Raw genomic sequence first — 12,673 nt, 5'->3', positions numbered from 1 at the left:
CGGTTGAGCGTCCGACTTCGGCTCAGGTCATGATCTCGTGGTCCGTGAGTTCAAGCCCCACATCAGGTTCTGTGCTGACAGCTCGGAGCCTGGAGCCTGCTTCGGATTCTGTGTCTCCCTCTCTCTGCCCCTTCCCCGCTCCTCTCTCTCTCTCTCTCTCTCTCTCTCTCTCTCTCAAAAATGAATAAATGTTAAAAAAAATCATACTATCTTTCTGTCATGTATTTGACATTTCTGTTTTATTTCATTTAAAAAAAAATTCTGCTTGGAATCCACTAAACGGATTTCATGACCTCTTTAATGGATTGCTTTGAGGACGGGGCACACAACAGATGCACGAAAGGCTTTCCTTGGTCCCTTGGACTCCAGGACGATGCAAAGCTGCCAGTAACTCCTGTTCATCATGGTGACAATCGTGTTCTTTTAAGAAGCCACCTCTGGGCCCACTGCACTGCAGAGCATCTTAATTCTGACTCTAAGCCAGCCTCTTGGCTTGATACATCTTGGCAAAGTTATTAATTAATTTCCTAAGATAAGCTTACACTGTCCCAGGACTTCTCGCCCCAGGGATTTTATACCTGTTCTCTTCATCACTATGGAAGCCGGTAAGAATCCACCTCAGTACCTTGTTAAGGCAAGGATGATTTACATGTCAAGACGTCCTCAGGATCTGACCATACAGACATACACACAGACCTGCTTGATAATTCTGTTCCCACCATGTCCACCTTACCCAATGTGGTCGGACCGATTTATAGATCAATCCTTGGGTTCCAGGTACAGTGGGCATCTCAGTGGAGACAGGATCCTTCTAGCACCATCAAGGCAGATGGAAATGTAATGCTTCAAGTAGTAAGGACAGAGCGTAAGTCCCTGGTACTTGGAATAGATCATATTACCCTAAGGCAAAGTTCAGGGTGAAGGAGTTTGATAAACAGTGTCACAGGCAAGTGAGGAATGTTTCATCAAGGGCTGTAAGGACCTCGAGGAATGTGCCATGGGACAGCTGCAGAGACGCAAATCCTCAGCCATGAAAGTGGCACAGATTAACAGTCATGGCCTCAGCTATTTGTGTCTTAAAGTGTCTTGGTGAGCTAGGCTGGTGGTGTGGCTTGGGCAGCGAGAGGCAGGTTGTCTATCCAGAAGTCTGAGTTATATGTATTGATGAAAAAGCCACCTTTTCTACCTAAACTTGGGTTTCTTCCAAGGTGTCTGGGTTCTGTGGGGGACCTGTGAGTCCTCTAAGAGTGGATTCCTTATTAAATCCTGTCATTCCCCCTCTCAGTGGCATGATGGTTCCTGGGGGCAGGGTGGGGACCTTTCTTTACACATGCTGTGCTGCCTCTCGACTTAGGGGCTGTGTCTTGGGTATCTTGGTGGCTCCAGTGCCAAATGCAATGTCTCATTCATAGAAGGCACAGATAAATGATAGTGCTTAAAATTAGTGAGTGGCCAAATCTCTAACGGGGTCTCTGATGTGGACCCGATGTTCAGGCTTGGTGAAGGAGGATTCTACAGGTTAGTTTGAGCAGGCTTGGGGCCAAATTCTTGTCCCGCCCAAAAAGTGTGACAAAGTACTGATGATAAATGAGGGATGTTCTTAGTGTAAGGCCAGGCATGGCACTGAGGTAGAAAAAATTCTATAATAGAGCGACCTATATTCCAGATGTCCAATTGGTTGGGACAGGATGATCGTGGTGTGCGGGAGGGGAGTTGTCAGAAAAATGTTCCGTGAGTCTATTTGTTCTTTTGGTGTTCTGGCTAATTTGTGAGTGGTAGTAGAAGGAAAGGGTAATTTTTCTTTGGAGGCTAGGAAGGAGAGTAAGTAAACGTTGTAACCGTAATGAGGTTAAATGTTATCTAAGAAAATGCTTCATAAAAGAACCTGTCCCCTTGATAATTACTGTCCTGTGAGAGGAAGATGTCAATTTATGAAAATCTACACACACTAAAAATATTTTTGTCAGTTGTTGGTAGAGCATTAGTTCTGTGATGAAATCCATGGTGACCATGGAGTGAGGAGGAGGAGGAGAAAAGTCTAGTTTATAGGTGTGTTCGTTGATCATTTCCTCCCCCTCAGTTTTCACCCAAGACCAAACCACCAGAAATCAAGGATAACAATGTGGAAAGCGTATGTTCCTGTAATGACTAGCTGTCGGTCTTTCTTGTCACCATAGGTAATCCCAGTCCAGACATCTCAAATGGGCACAGTTTTACCAAATAGAGAAGCCTTGGGCCAAGAAATACTTTTTTACCTACCTAACTAGCGTGTCTTCTGACTGATCAAGCTGTTGGGTGATCTTATTTTCCATTAGGAGATCTTGTCTTTGAAAAAAAACTGAGGCATCAGGGACAGGGAAGAATTTATTTTGAGGACGTCACTGATTTAGGATCCAGAAAGGCAGATGCTAGCATTTTTAAGAAAGTTGTTTTTCTACTTGACATCATGCTCTTCCTCTAAGATACAACTATCTTCTGAAAAAAATGAGGCAGGAACCAAGACTCAAGATGTCTCGTGTCCTTGACTCACCAATTCTCCAACTGTCATTTTCTCTTTAAAGCATTTATTAGATATTCAGGCAAATAAAGGCGGTGCATACTTATTGTAGTGATTTTTCCAATCATTAGCAATTATTCTAGTGGTCTATTACATGACCCTTAATTGTTAGGACAGCGTCAATTAATAGATGTTCCATGTTTTAATAAAGAATGAAGGATAGCTCTTCAATAAACTCAAGTATGAAGCGAAATGATATGATATCTGACTGAAATGATTTAGGTGAGAATTGACTTCAGAATGATATATTGTGTTTTAGTTCACATGAACTAAGGTTCAATGACAGATTAGGTGTTAGAGTTGGGGCTGAAAAGAAAATTGGCAGCTGGAACACAGTATATCTAATATCCATAGTAGAGTCTGATGGACTAAAAAGGCGTCCTGTGGACTCACCGGAGAGCAGCACCAAGGCCGTGAAGCACCGTATCGAGTGTCGTCCAGAGCTTTTGCCGATATCAGCACGTACGGGGAGAACTGAAAGTCTAAGTGGACATTTACATATTAATGTTGAATTCTGAGAATCCAGAGACCTGCATAGTAACGATCAAAGCTACCCCCCTTCTTTCCGGTAGCCAGGAGAAAACCGGCTTTGCCTAACTCAAAAAGTATTGCCTTTGGTATGACATGTTGTTTACATTTGGACATTTAGCTTACATGCTGAATGCCTTTTCTGTGAACAATGCTAGCTAGGTAGTGTTCTAAGCAAAACAATGGCTATAATATAAAATCTCCTAAATCCTCTGAGTGGTAGGTAATGGAGGAGGGGTCGAGATAGCAAACAAAAAAGAAAGATAACTGCCAGTCATGAAGGGTGTGAGAGAAGGTCTTTCTCACAGGGGGCTCGGCTGTGCTGTGACTTGTAGTTGTGTTCATCCACAAGTAGTCACTAAATGCTGGGGCAGAAAGCGAATGGTGGTGGAGGCCCATTTATCATAGTGGTCGGGAAAGGCCTTGTTGAGACTCAATGGCAAGAACAAGACATTGACAGGGACCTTGAGGACGGTGTTCTAGAGAACAAGATGTTGAGAATAACCTTGAGGACGGTGTTCTAGAGAACAAGACGTTGACCAGGACCTTGAGTATAGTGTTCTAGATACTGGCTCTGCTGGGTGCAGATCTCTGAGGGTGGGTCCAGTCTGGTGAGTACAAGCTACAGAAAAAAGAAAAACAACAACAACAACAACAACAACAGAGTTTTTGAAACAGAACAAGTGTGGGTAAGACAGAAGGGGTAAGGACGGGAGGGCAGGTAGGAGCTAGAATGCAGAGAACTCTATATAGACCATAGGAAGTTGTTGATGTCAAACTGCATCCACCAAGAAACCATTGGGAGTTTTTAAGCAGTAGAGTGATGTCAGCTGACTTGCTACTTGGGCCATCACTTTGGTTAGAGAATCACAGACAGAATAGGGTGTGGGATGCAGTGAGGGCCAGGGGCTGAGGCAGGGAGATCAGATGGGGGTTGTTACAAAAATCCAGGACATCGTTTTGGCTTGGACTAGGGGGTCAACAGTGGAGACAGCGAGAGGCAGCTGGGATTGGCTGTTGTGTTAGAGGTAGAGGCCTTGCTAAGGTGACGATGGGTGGTTCTAGAAAGCTGGAGATTAAGCAGGGCTAATCTGGTGAGGAACCCCATTACAAAAATCATACAAGTAAGTACCGGCAAGCCCAGGAAAGAACAGTGAAATGAAGTGGTGTGGCCAGGGGTGTTTGGGGTGGGGGAAGGTTCAGGTGGGGAAGAGAAGGAGGTGAGAAGTGGTGGGGGGAGTAGGGCACCAGGAGTGCTGGGGCCTGACAGGAGGGAGGGACTGTGGTGGTAGTTGAGAAGTGGACCCCAGAGGTGCAGTGAGGCTGGAGGACAGAGAGGCAGGAGTGACAGGAGGTTGGAGCGGGGACACTGAGCAGACTATATGTGGTCTTGCAGGCCATTTTCAGGAGTTTGGCTTTTATCCTAATGACCGTGGAAACCTTTCAAGGAATCTGCTGAACTGCTCAGGTGGCTTCTTCTACCTTCCGTACTTTTCTACAATTGAATTTGAAATAAGCAAATTGCAGAGCTGCAAAGTAACCTTCAAAAAACGATGGAACTGCTGGCATTTGATTGGCATAATTAGAGAGACTCTCAAGAATCAGGCTGCTTGGCTATCTTCCCCCTCAGGTGCGATCGGATGTCTCCAGGGAGCATGGCATCATTGACATTATCTTTTGCAAACTTGCACTGCCTTTGGCCACCATCCCTGAGGCCTTTCTGTGGATCTTGGGTTTTCCAGGTTGAGTCAGCCTGGAAATACACGTGGCACGTGCCAGTAAAGGTAAACTAAAATCACTGATAGGAAAATTGTAGGTGTTGGGTGACAAAACCATGTCAGATGACGTCGGGAAGGTCATTAGATAATTTCCACAAATTAAATAAACAGTAGATGTTCCTCTCAAAGTGTCCACTCCCTGGGACGAAAGGATGCAAATCACACAAGAGAGAGAGCATGGGGAGCCCGCCCCTGGGGGGCTCACTGGGGACCCTCAGGGGAAGCTACTCAGGGAAGACAGCGCGGTAAGGGAGACAGAAGACAGGGGTCTGGTGCCATGATTTGACTCCTGGATTTGGAACACCACTATGCTGTTTGGTGACTCAGTACCTTCCCACTTGCCGGTTGTGGTTGGGTTTTCTGGGGCTTACATCTGGGGAGCTGTGAGCAATCTCTTTGTTTGCCATTGCAAGGGACTTGGACCCATCTGTTCTTTGCAACCTAGGAAACACTGGTTATTGTCCACACCAAATGACCCAGCCACAGGTGGAGGGGGCAGGTAGAGCTTCATGGCTCATCCTTCCCTCCCATCTCCACCACAGGCCACATCGGGGCATGGATAGAGAGTCACCTGCACTGAATGCTGCACTGAATGCCTCTTGGTGATGGTGGGACCTTGGGCCAGTCATTGAAGCCATTTGCTCCAGTTCCCTAATGGAAGCCCTCCTGGGGTTATTGTGAAATTGCCCTGAGATGAGGGCCGCAAGTGCGCCTTACCCTGTATGACAGATTGAGAGCTGCCTGGGCTGTGTCCTGCACTGTCCCCTCACCTCTCCCTTGGGATCGTAAAGGTGGGGAGGTAGCTGCTGGCAGGATGTCAACTCCAGGACCAGCCAGAGTCAGAGCCGCCAGGAGCAGGGGGAAGCCCAGCGCTGGGATCTGGTCTGGGTTATGCAGGGCTGTGTAACAAACCACCCCAAAGCATAGCTGTGTAAATAAGAACCATTTTGTTACGTGGATTAGGTTCCTTGGGTTAGGAATTCAGACACTATCGGGATGACATGATATCTCCGCTCCATGACATGTGGGACTTCAAAGGGGGACAGTCATGTGCTGAGACTAGACCCAGCTGGGAGTCTCCTACACTCTTGTGTCTCCCTGCAGTGAGGTGACTTGGGGACCAGGTGTGGGTGGCGCTATCACCCAGATCCCCTGCACATCGCCCCAAGGTGTGGCTCTGGCTTCTCCCAGCCTGCTGTGGCTTCCGGGATGGAGACCCCTGAGAACCAGGTGGAAGCTTTCTGAGATAACCTTGGAAGTCATGCGGCATGGCCTCCACACAGGCTGGTACAGAAGAGCTGCTAAGGCCACCCGGTTTCAAGGGGAGGGAAGTGAGGCTCCAGCTCTTGATGGGAGAATGGCAAAGGCACCACCCAGAGCAACTTGTGGCCTGGAACCTATTCGGTGGCCATCTTGAGGAAATACAACCTGTATTGAAACATCTCAAGGCTGGGAGATGCCCTGAAGTTCACCCTGAGGCATCCTTGGGCGCTGCCCTCAGTCTCTTCTGCAGTGGCTTGGCCACCACTCACCCCATCTCTGCTGACGTGTGCTCTGTACATGGTGCCCCTGCCCACTGGGTGGCCCATTCCACCTTGGAGATGCTTAGACCTCTATCCACTTCCTCCTTGTACTGAAGTGCCCACTGAGACCCTTGATCTCTTCCCCTTCATTTTCTCTCTCTCTCTGTCTTCTCTCTCTCTCTCTCTCTCTCTCTCTCTCTCTCTCTCTCTCTCACACACACACACACACACACACACACACACACACACACTCCAGAAGGTCACCCGGGGAGGCTGCTTCCTTCTGCTTCACCACAGTTCAGAGGGGATTTGAAGACCACTAGTGTGACTTGAGTCTTTTCTTCTCACAGCCTAGTGTCTCAGCATTACCCGTCCCCCTTCTGCACCCACCCCCGTCTCAGTCCTGGCCTTGCAGTGACTGCTTGGGTTGCTTCATGAAGCAGACACCCTTTGGGCTCCTCTGCAATCCCTCCTTCCCATTTTCCCATGGCTAGGAGTTTGCTTCCACTTGAAGGGTTTTCTTGTCAGCACCATGGGGTGACGTTGAGTCATGAAAACCGTTTAGAGGAATCCCATTCGTCTTGTTGGGAACTCATTTAAGAACAAACATGTGGCTCAAAGGAGACTCGTGGGGACGGTTGCCAGGGTTCTGGCCCTCCATCCCCAGAAGGAGTTGTGGGATGAGAGGCTGCCCCTCTTGGCTCTGACCCCGTCCCAGTTCCTGGAGCAGTGGACCCGTGTGGTGGGGGCAAGCCAGCAAAAGGGAAAGAGCCCTCGCTGTGTGGGGCACAAAGCGTCCTTACCGTGTAAGCCATTTACTTGATAAGTATTGAGCGAACACCCAGGTGGTCTTCTAGGTGCAAGGGGGAACAGCAGGGAAAACACAAATTCCTTTGTGGAGCTGACATTCTAGAGGAAAAGATGGTTCAGAAGAGACTGATATGGTAAACGTGGGGCTGATGCCTTCTGCTTGCCCACAGGCCTACTTTTCACTTTTCCTGGGTCCTTCCGTCTGTCCAGAGGCTGATTTGAATTGGGAGGGCTCCACTGTCTCCTGACTTCCAGCTGACCCCAGCCAACAGGGAGCCCCAGCGGGATACCAAAGGGTAGAGAAGAGAGAGGGCAGTCTCTCTGGGGCTGCCGGCGGATCCTTCTTTATCAGAAGGATTGGTTGCAGCTCTCGGTTTACTTTACCTTCAGCATTCCTTGATGCCCTCGCTTCTGTCCGTCAGCCCTCTGCTAACGTTCCTCTTCTGAGCTATGCGGTGTGGAGGGGCATCTCAGGCAGAGGACAGAGCCTACACAGGGGTGCTGAGATGGGCCCGGGTGTTCAAGGAACAGCAAGAAAAGTGGTGTGAATAGAGCAGGGATAGTGCGAGGGAGGGAGGTGGGTGGTGGGGCCAGCGAAGGAAAGGAGCAGAAGCCGTTAGTACCTTGCGGCTTCTGTGGGGCCCCGTGCACATGGGGGCAGACGGGCTGACTGTGTGTTAACAGCATCGCCTGGCTGCTAGGTAAGAGGGGGGACCAAGGGGTCGGGTAGGAGTGGATATCCCAGTTAGGAGGTGACAGGGCAGGAGAACATGGCGACTGGAAAAGCACACTGAAGAGTCACTGAGTTCTGGGTGTAATCTGAAGGTGGAGACCGTGGGCGTATTAACAGAGTAGCTGTGGGCCTACAAGACGGAAGAGTCAAACGGGACTCCAAGACGATTGGACAAGTACCAGGAAAGGTGCTTGTCATCAATGATGGAGAAAAGTCACGGAGAGGCAGGGCTGGGAGAAGGTCGGGAGCTCCGTCTCATGCATGTGAAGCGTGAGGTCTGTGGGAGACTGTGTTTCAGCAGCCCTGACGCGCCCCATCTCCTAAGGTTCATACCTCTGTGCAGCCCCCTCCTCTTGCATCTGGGGCCTGCTTGAACCCTCTGAGTGTAGCACAAGTGATACAGGACCTGTTCCCAGGCTGGGCCTTGGGAAAGCCTGGCAGCTTCTGCTTTTGCACCCTTGGAAGCCAGCCACCGTAGAAGAAAGTGGCTCTCCCCCAGATCACCATGCTGTGGAGGAGACTAGGCATTCCCCCCCGAGAGGCCTGCGCGGGCCAGGGCAGAAGCTGACAGTCAGAGGCGTGCCCCCAGCTAGTGACCGGCTCCAAATGCTCACCACAAGCGTGAGGCCTTAGACCTTGCAGGGATCCAAGCCGACACTGAGGGAAGCCAAAGAATGATCTGGTTCACACACACTATCAAGAGACATCATAAATTGCTGTTTCAGGTCCAGAAAACCATAAAAGATTTAGCTCACACCTTCTCAACCGGGCACAGTTTTGCACCCCCCCCCCTCCCCCCCGGTAATTGGCAATGTCTTGTGACATTGTTGGTTGCCACAAGGTTCACTTTCGGGATTTAAAGCAGCTCTGGAATCCAGGGGATAGAGGCGACCGTGGCTGCTAGAGACCCAACAGCTGGCCAGGGCAGCTCCCACCCGCGAAGGATTATCTGCGTCAAGATGGCAGTGGTGTTGTCCCTGAGGAAGTCTTACCTTCGCACTTAGATATGTAGGGTAATACAGTATAAATCACTGTGGCTTTCTGAAAGGAAAGGACAGTCACATGGGGAGGAATGTGCTGTTAAGGAGATAAGTAAAAATGAGCTCAGATGAGCTAAAGTTTCTTCCAGTTTTGGTGCTTTTTATTTGCATTTTTCTACCTTTTCCAAAATAACAGCGTTTCTGCTACCATTACGTGGTCTCTTGTAAGCTGCGAATTCTCTTCTTTTCGGAGAGACTTTGTCCTGCTCGACAGCGGTGACTTATCCGCATACTACTGTTGGGGCTCAAGAACCTTCTCCATGGGGAAGGCTGGACAACAGACCGGACCCAAACCCTACCAACATGGAGTATGGCGTTCGCACCCTGGCTTGTTTGGGGGGGGGTTTCAAGAGGTTTCAGATTAGGAAGCAAGTGAGAAATATGACAAAGAGGAAGATAAATGGAATATAATGTAACATCGCTGTTACTAAGGATAAAAATCTAGGCAATGAAATACACAAAAACATTCAGTTTCTCAGACACACTGGCCACATGTCACTGCTCAGTGGCCGCATGTGGCCAGAGGCTACTGTATTGGACTGTGTGCCTGTAGAATGTTGCACCATAGGAGAAACATTCAGTGGATGGTTACTACTCTGAGATTTTTGTCCTACCCCTCTTTGTATCATCAGTGCCTAGAACCGGGCCTGACTCGGAGGCACTCAGATATGTTGCTGAGATGGAGGCATTTTTTTTTTCAAAATCTGCATGTCGTAAAGACCTTTTCTTTCCCAAACAACAAGTCGTGACAGTGGAGCGTGGATAGCTTCTTACATGAAGTAAATCAGTTGAAGAATATGTACTCTATAATCCTATTTTTATAACTTGTTACGAGTAAAAAAAAAAAAAAAAAGGAAAATTAAGTAATACGTTAATTTTCTAGATATACGAAAGAAGTTATGGCTGTTCTCACGGTCAGGTACTAACAAAAGGCGGTTGTAAGAGTGGATGGGAGCACCTGGGTGGCTCAGTCGGTTAAGTGTCTGACTCTTGGTTTTGGCTCAGGTCAGGATCTCATGGTTTTGTGAGTTCGAGCCCCACGTCCGTCTCTGGGCTGCCAGCACAGAGCCTGCTGGGATTCTGTCTCTCCCTCTCTGTGTGCCCCTCCCCCACTGTGCATTAGCACTCTCTCTCTCTCTCTCAGAATAAATCAATAGACATTAAAAAAGGAGTGAGTACACAGTAGCATTAAGGAACATGATAGTGAAGTACATAAGGACACATCACAGTCGTTGGCCTGATGGATACCCCATGGAAGCCATGAAATCTGTTTCCTAGGGAGTGCATAAAGTACATTTTCTTTCCCCAAATGTGGCTCCCTTGCTGAGCCGCAGAGAGGAGTGTCGCCAGATGGCACAGTGTCATTTTTCTGTTATAGCTCCTGACCCAGCAATATACTTTTTCCCACCTCGCCTTATAGAAATTACTTTTGTTCATGGCAGGAGTAATCTTCACCCTGGGAATGGACCTAGTGACTGTGTCCAAATCTGAGGTCTGACACACTGAGTGATGACCCTTTTGCAGCCTTACTTTGCTCTTCATTTGGTAGCTGATGAGATCCCAGATGCTGGACCAGAATTCAGTCCATAAAATGAAGACATTCCGTTTGACAGGGGCCGAATCTAAATGACCGAAACAAGGGCGTGAAAGCATGAGGCAGTGCCTTCAGACTCACCCTAAGACCATGTAACCCACAGTGAAAATCAATCTGGTTTCCAAATGAAGATCTTTAGATGCCACAGTAATTTCTTCAAAAAAAGCGGGGGGAGGGGAGGGGAGGGTATCATCATAAAAATACTAAAACCCAAACGAGAATGACAGAATAAAAAGACCAGTTTAATTAGCAGCTCTGCTGTTTTATTTCATGCTCAGTCGATGGGAGAGAGAATATTTTTATCAAACTATTAAAATGAATGGATTTAAAGATCGGAATATAATCACCCAGAAAAATGGCATTCACGAAACAGTTTTAAACGTGAGCATGATAAACCTCATTTCTTTGTGATTGTTGTGCTCATTCACTGTTACTTGTTCTTAAATTGTGATTGATTCTTGGCTTGGGGAAAACTCCATCAGGGTGAATGCATCCCTGCAGAGCTGACATCTGAAGAGGTTGAGCTGTTTGTGATATTACTCCCTCCTTCATGTTTTTTTTTTCTGTTACTGTTTCTGTTTTGCAGACCCACTATGAGAATGGGGAGTATATCATCAGGCAAGGTGCCAGAGGGGACACGTTCTTTATCATCAGCAAAGGCACGGTAAGCCCTCGAGCACCAAAGGGGGCTGCACGGCGGGGCGGGGCCTGGGGAGCATCAATGACCCCTGGAGGAGCATGCGCACGGGGGTATGAGCTGTTCGAGCTTTTCCATCTTCTGAAACGGATAGAGAAACTTTTGAGAAAGGACCTCCCAAAAATGGTCCTGGAGGAAGGGAAGTAGAACTCTGAAGACCAGAAAATAACCTGTGTTCTATAATTTAATAACCATGATGCTGGATGCCACTGACATGTCTACATAAATGGGAAGATTTCCATCATTTAAATTATATAGTTAAGCAAGAGACAGACTCAAGTGACTTTAGAAATTCTCAACAGGAAAAAACAAAAACAAAAATGAAAAGTTCCGTCTCATCATTAGAAGCAGTAACATAGCTATGGTAGAACACCAGGGCTTTAAAATCAGATGGTCCAGGGACTCCTGGCTCAGTCAGCTGGGCATCCAACTCCTGATTTCAGCTCAGGTCATGATCCCCAGGTTAGTGAGATCGAGCCCCGTGTTGGCCTCCATGTTGAGCCTGGAGCCTGCTTGAGATTCTCTCTCTCTCTCTCTCTCTCTCTCTCTCTCTCTCTCTCTCTCTCTGTGCCCCTCTCCCCTGTCCATGTTCTCTCTCTCTCAAAAAAATAATAATAATAAAATCAAATAAAAGTTAAATAAAGTAAATGGCCCAAGTCCGAATCCCCCTATAAAACTTATCAGTCTCAGTATTCTTAGGCAAGTTGCTTAGCACCCAGAACATCAAGGATATAAATATATTCATGTTTTATTAGGTCTTCATGAAGAAATTTTCAATGGATACTTCTTAATATCCATTAAAAGTGATGTTATAAGGGAAAGGATAAACCTATTAAACAGGATCTATTAAAAGTGATAAATTATAGGGGAAAGGATAAATATGGGGTAGACAAAGGATATGAATGAAAAATCATAATTTATGCTTTTATATTAACTTTGAAGCATTAGAAATCTACTTCAACTTGTATTTAAAAACTAATAAATTAAGTGAATTGGAAAATGGCAACTTATGCAGATGTATGCTCTAACACTCTAAAAATACCTTACATTTCCTTTCATCAGTGAAGTCATAACCTTGTAAGTTATAATATATGATATTTATATCTAATGATCTGAACTTATTTTGCTTCATCATAAGGGATCCTTAAGAGGAATTTGTACGTACTTAGCGATAGGGAAGGAAATGCCGGTGGAAAGGAATGTATACAGCAGTTCTCCTTTTTCTAATTGTTATTTTGAAATGTAAATAAGTTTAGGGGTGCCTGACTGGATTCAGTGAGTACAGCATGTGACTTGATCTTAGAGTGGTGAGTTCGAGCCTCGTGTGGGGCATAGAGCTTATTTGAAAAGTAAATTAAAATTTTGTTTATTTTAATGTTTTAATGTTTATTCATTTTTGAGAGACAGAGCATG

General features: G+C 46.9%; 1 protein-coding gene across 1 annotated transcript in view; it reads left to right on the top strand.

The window, feature by feature from the left end:
- PRKG1 (protein kinase cGMP-dependent 1) overlaps positions 1-12,673 on the top strand; it is a 1,154,193-nt gene that overhangs the window by 922,359 nt on the left and 219,161 nt on the right. Inside the window, exon 6 of the mRNA XM_047088578.1 lies at positions 11,150-11,227. Within this exon, the coding sequence (XP_046944534.1) occupies positions 11,150-11,227 (78 nt within the window). The remainder of the gene's footprint in view (positions 1-11,149; positions 11,228-12,673) is intronic.

This window comes from Lynx rufus, unplaced genomic scaffold (assembly GCF_022079265.1).
Source record: "Lynx rufus isolate CCGP_SWC_20201006 ecotype Redwood Valley unplaced genomic scaffold, mLynRuf1.p SCAF_25, whole genome shotgun sequence".
Classification (NCBI taxonomy): domain Eukaryota; kingdom Metazoa; phylum Chordata; class Mammalia; order Carnivora; family Felidae; genus Lynx; species Lynx rufus.
The sequence above is the reverse complement of the archived record's forward strand: the minus strand, read 5'-3'. Positions and strand labels throughout refer to the sequence as shown.